The following is a 5,394-nucleotide window of genomic DNA, read 5'->3' as shown; positions in this document are numbered from 1 at the left end:
TAAAAAAAAAAAAAAAAAAAAAAAAAAAAAAAGTATAAATAATGAAAAAATATATATATACTAACATGCGAACATATAACTATTTTTTTTTTTTTTTTATTTGTAATAATCAAAACTTTTTTTTTAAGAATACATATGAATTTTTTTTTTTTTTTTTTTTTTTTATGAAATTCTTTTATGATAGTTTTTCTTTTTGTTTTTTTAATATATATAATGAAATGTAAAACATTTAATTTTTAAAAAAAAAAAAATTTATATTTCTTATGTTCTCTATAGCTAACATTAATAGGAAAATAATTTAAATTAAAAATTAGAAAAATTTAAGTTACAAAAAAATTTTAGGAGACATATATAAAGAAATAATAAATATAAGCAAAAAAATAAGATAAAAAAAAAAAAAAAGAACAAAAATAGATAAATATAAAAAAATACTAAACTGATTTTTTTTTTAAAAAAAAAGAAATCTTTTGATTTTTATTGATGAAAATTAAATTTTCCAATTTTGAAAATAAAAATATTTTACAGTGTATATTTACATTTATTTTTTAAAATAATATTTTGAAAATTTATTTTTTTTTCTGTCATTTATTTTTTATTCATTTTTACATATTTGTAAATATTTATATTTTAATAAAGATATATAAAAATAAAATAGTAACTAAAGTTTTAAACGAAATTATAACATAAATATAATCAAAAATATTATTCTTATATTGTAAAAAAAAAAAAAAAAAAATAAATATAAAATGTATATAAGATGCTATATATAATATATTCTTAAAAAGGATATAATATATTTTTAATTGGAAAAATATTCTCTGTTTTAAAATTATTAAATAACAACAAAGTTAAAAGGTTAAAAAAAAAAAAAAAAAATAGTTCATATAGGAAAATTAACTTTTAAATATATGTGGGAATATATGATATTTTTTTTATTGGTTTTATATTGTAGTAACTTATTAACTCATTCATTAATAAAAGAAATTAAAAAAAAAAAAAAAAAAAAATTATACTTGAATCCTTATAATTTGCTTTATATAAATACATATTATTATTTATTTTTTTTTTTTTTTTTGTTTATAAAAGTAATCAATCATAATTTATTAAACTGAAATGAGTGATCAGTTAAATGTAAAGCATAAGATAGCAGATACTTGTAGAAAAATATATTCATATTTTAAGCCAATTTCAAATACTTCTTCATTTATTAAAAATGGTAAAAAAATTATTTTAATTTATCAATTATTATTGTGTTTTATAAAAATATGTGTACACTCATTTATAATGAGATATATTAAAAAAGTTACATATAACTACTAAAATAAAAAGAAAAAAAATTCTTAAAAAATAATATATTTTTTAAAAGAAAAAAACAAGTAAATAAACTAAAAAATAACATCTTTTTAATTATAGAAGAATTCGTATATATATAATGTATGTGAGTAATCCTATATATGTAGAAAGAAAAAAATGAATAATATTATAACATATTTAATAAATTTTAAAAAATTATAGACAAATAAAAATGATATAAAAAGTTAACTAATATATTTCTTTATTCAAATTATTTTTTATTTTACTAATTTTATGTATATTAATGTGTTCAGGCACATTAACACCAGAAGAATTTGTGGATGCAGGAGATTTTTTAGTTCATAAATTCAAAACATGGGAATGGTAAAAAAAAAAAAAAATAAAATAAAAAATGACTGTATTAAATAAATTAAAAAATGAGTAAATAAAAATTATAAAAACAAATATATAATATTAATACATTGAAATATAAAAAGATATTTTTATATATTCTCCTCAAGGCAAGAAGCAGATAAAGATAGAAACGTTTCTTATTTGCCAGAAGGGAAACAATTTTTAATAACTAGAAATGCTCCTTGTAAACAAAGATTAAAAGAATTAAATTATATAACTCATGATTTAGTAATATTGAAAATAAAAACAGAAAAATTAAAAAAGAAAAAGACATATTTAAATTATAAATGATTATATATGATAAATATATATATATATTTTATCAAAACTTGGATGTAAATAAATTTATTTTTTTTTTTTTAAGAAAATTGTAGAAAATGAATGGCTACATCCCAATTATGAAGAAGACAATAATGCTATAGATATAAATGAATGTAATTTATAAAAATAAAATTAAATATATATTCAAAAAATATACCTTTTTTATTTTTTTTTGTTTTGTTTTTAAATAAAAAGAAAATATACAATATTTGTTTCTTTATTTACTTCATTAAAAATATAATTAAATTTTAAGCATTTTTTAGACCCACATAATCTGCCTTTCTCTATAAGAAAATCAATAAAAGAAGAAAAAGTAAAAAATTTTTTTTAAATAAAACAAAAGGAAAACATGTAAAAAGAAGGAATATTTATTGTATAAATTTTGTTTAACACTTACATAGGAATATGATAATGACGATGATGTTATTGATATAAATAATTTTGATATAGAAGACAGTATATTTAATGTTAAAAAGAGAAAAGAAAATATATAAGAAAGATATTTATATATATTTTAATCCTTTTGTTAAATGAATATAGAACTATATTTTTTTTTTTTTTTTTTTTTTCGATATAGGAAAATGATCCTGCATCTGTTGATAACCCAAGTTATTATTATAATAATATTAGAAATGATAGTAGAAATAGAAAGCAAAATTTTTTAAATAAATGAATAACATTTTATTATTTAAAAGACAAATTTATATAATTATTTTATATTTTTATAGATACCATGAAAATACGAACATATGACATTAGTATAACATATGATAAATATTACCAAACTCCTCGGATATGGCTATTTGGATATGATGAAGTAAATTTTTTTTTATTTTACATAAATTTTAACTAAATATTTTTATTTCATTATTTTTTTATTTTTTTTTTTTTTTTTTTTACATATATATAGAATGGAAATCCTCTAAAACCTGAAGAAATTTTTGAAGACGTTTTGGCAGATTATAGTTATAAAACAGTCACAGTTAGAACTAAAAATACTTTATAAAAAAATTTCTAAAAATAGTTTTTATTACAAAATATTACTTTTTTTTTTTAGTTTATCCCATGATTTATTTATATATATTTACGGATACAAATATATTCGTTTCTTTTTTTTTTTTTTTTTTCAGTATGATCCACACCCATGTACAGGAATTATGACTGCATCTATACATCCATGCAGGTAATTTATTATCTAAATAAATTAATTACTTATTTGAATTGAGGATTTTTATTTTTGTAAAATTACATTCTATTAATAAAATTTCATTCTTTCTTTTTTATTTTTTTTTTTTTTTTTACGTGTATAGACATGCAGATGCAATGCTGAAAATTATAAAAAATTGGATAAACGACAAAAAAGAACCAAGGTAAAAAAAAAAAAAATAAATAAAAATTTCTTTTAAAAAAAAAAATTTTAAAAAAAATATTTTTTATTGTTATTTTATTAGGCATGATTTATATTTATTATTTTTACTGAAATTTGTTTCTGGTGTAATACCATCTATTGAATACGATTTTACAACAGATATAGAAATCCCAAGAGATTATAAAAAATAGAATAAAAAAGATGTTTTTCATATAGAGATATTAAAATTGAAGACAACCTTTTACTTTTAAAAGTAAATATACTAATTATTTAAAAAATATTTTTTTTTTTCTGACATACTTAAAAATACTTTAATTTGAAATCTAAAAAAAACTTAAATACATACATATATCTTTTTTTTTTTTTTGTTGTTGTTATATTGGATAATTTATAAAATTTTCAGTATGTTGACTTTTTAATATTTACTAAATTATTATGTTATATTCTTTTTATAATTAAATATATATCTATGCTAATCCATGTGTTTATCTATATGTTTTATATGAATATTTCCTTCTTAAATGAGTCTTTCCTTTTAACTTACTTTTTTTTTTATTCTTAACATTATATAAATTTTGTATTATTCATATTTTAGAAAAAAAAAAAAAAAAAAAAAAAACATATTTTCATAATATGAAGTAAAATTTCTTATATTTTGTTAAGTCTTTTTTATTTCAAATGCATTTAAATCTTCATAAGGGAAAAAATATTCTTCACTAAATATATATATAAATATAATATACATAAAACAAACATTTCTGTGTAAGAAAAAAAAAAAAAAAAAAGATAAAAAAGAAAACTTCATTTTTTAAATTCCATAGAATAATGATTAAATAAATTTTAAAATTTTATTAATAAAGTTTATTATTACATATTGTAAATATACTTTACACATAATATTTCTTTGTCATGTTTCACTTAATAGCAACTTTAAAACTAAGAACATCATATCCAATTTTTATATGTTGTTAATATTAATAAATGTCGCTTCTTTACGATATATTCTGTAGATTTCAATAATAATATTTGTGTTTATTATTTTTTATACAAAATAATATATATCTTTGAAGAAATATGAAATGTAACTTATATATGAATAACTTTATTTTTATTCTACAATTGTATACATAATTGTATACATAATTATATACATAAATCAAAATCATATATTTTTTACAATTTTATCAATTTTGAAATTGGTAAATTATAAAGGATGTACATTTTTAACAAAATTTCAGATAAATAGAATTCTTTATATTTATTCCTTTTTTTTTTCTTTTTTATATTTTTCATAGATAATAAATAATATATATATTATTTAATAAATAAAAAAATTATTAAAACAATTAATTTTTTTGTCTATAAAAGCTTTTTTATTTTATAATAGATACAAAAATATAAATTCTGCATGTGCATAATTTATAATAGCAATTTTTTTTTAGATTATTTAGCTACTTTATTTATTTACATTTTTTATATAATAATATTGAAACTATATGTTAAGTATAAAAATGAATAATAATAAATAATCATTAAAAATTATGAATTTAATTAATTTTCAACTTACAAAAAATAAACAATAAAAAATTAACTTAAAAATGCATTTTTTTTTTTTTTTTTATTTTATTATAATTTTTTTTAAATTACTAAATAGAAAAAACGAAATGTATTATTAGGTAACAATAGTTTCATTTTATCTTAGATTTGTAGAAAGCTATTCATAACATAAAATAATAAATAAATTAGTTTTTATATTAATGTGTGTTTAATTATATGATAAAAAAGAAAAAAAAAAAAAAAAAAACAAACTAATGAATTTCCTTTAATTATTAGTATATAAATATATGGATAAATATATCTTAGGTTATATTACTTTAACTATTATTATTAAAAATATTACTTTTTTCAATATTACTATTTTTTTCTTTTTTTTTTTTGATTAGATTATCTAAAATTATATATAGAACTATATTTTTTAAAAGTTATATATACAAATT

At 15.2% G+C, this 5,394-nt stretch overlaps 1 protein-coding gene across 1 annotated transcript; it reads left to right on the top strand.

Annotated features, from left to right (window-relative positions):
- Positions 1 to 1,113: 1,113 nt before the first annotated feature.
- Positions 1,114 to 3,588, top strand: ATG3 (autophagy-related protein 3, putative; the record flags this gene model as incomplete). Its single annotated transcript, XM_028672898.1, has 12 exons — positions 1,114 to 1,216; positions 1,608 to 1,677; positions 1,815 to 1,935; positions 2,072 to 2,141; positions 2,292 to 2,341; positions 2,430 to 2,495; positions 2,606 to 2,666; positions 2,757 to 2,845; positions 2,939 to 3,010; positions 3,159 to 3,211; positions 3,339 to 3,398; positions 3,480 to 3,588. The coding sequence occupies 12 exons, from the start codon at positions 1,114 to 1,116 to the stop codon at positions 3,586 to 3,588; spliced, it is 924 nt and encodes a 307-aa protein (XP_028529405.1).
- Between the last annotated feature and the right edge of the window lie 1,806 nt (positions 3,589 to 5,394).

This window comes from Plasmodium gallinaceum (assembly GCF_900005855.1).
Source record: "Plasmodium gallinaceum strain 8A genome assembly, contig: PGAL8A_v1_119, whole genome shotgun sequence".
Lineage (NCBI taxonomy): Eukaryota > Apicomplexa > Aconoidasida > Haemosporida > Plasmodiidae > Plasmodium > Plasmodium gallinaceum.
Note: the sequence above shows the minus strand (reverse complement) of the source record. Positions and strands in the feature narration are given on the sequence as shown.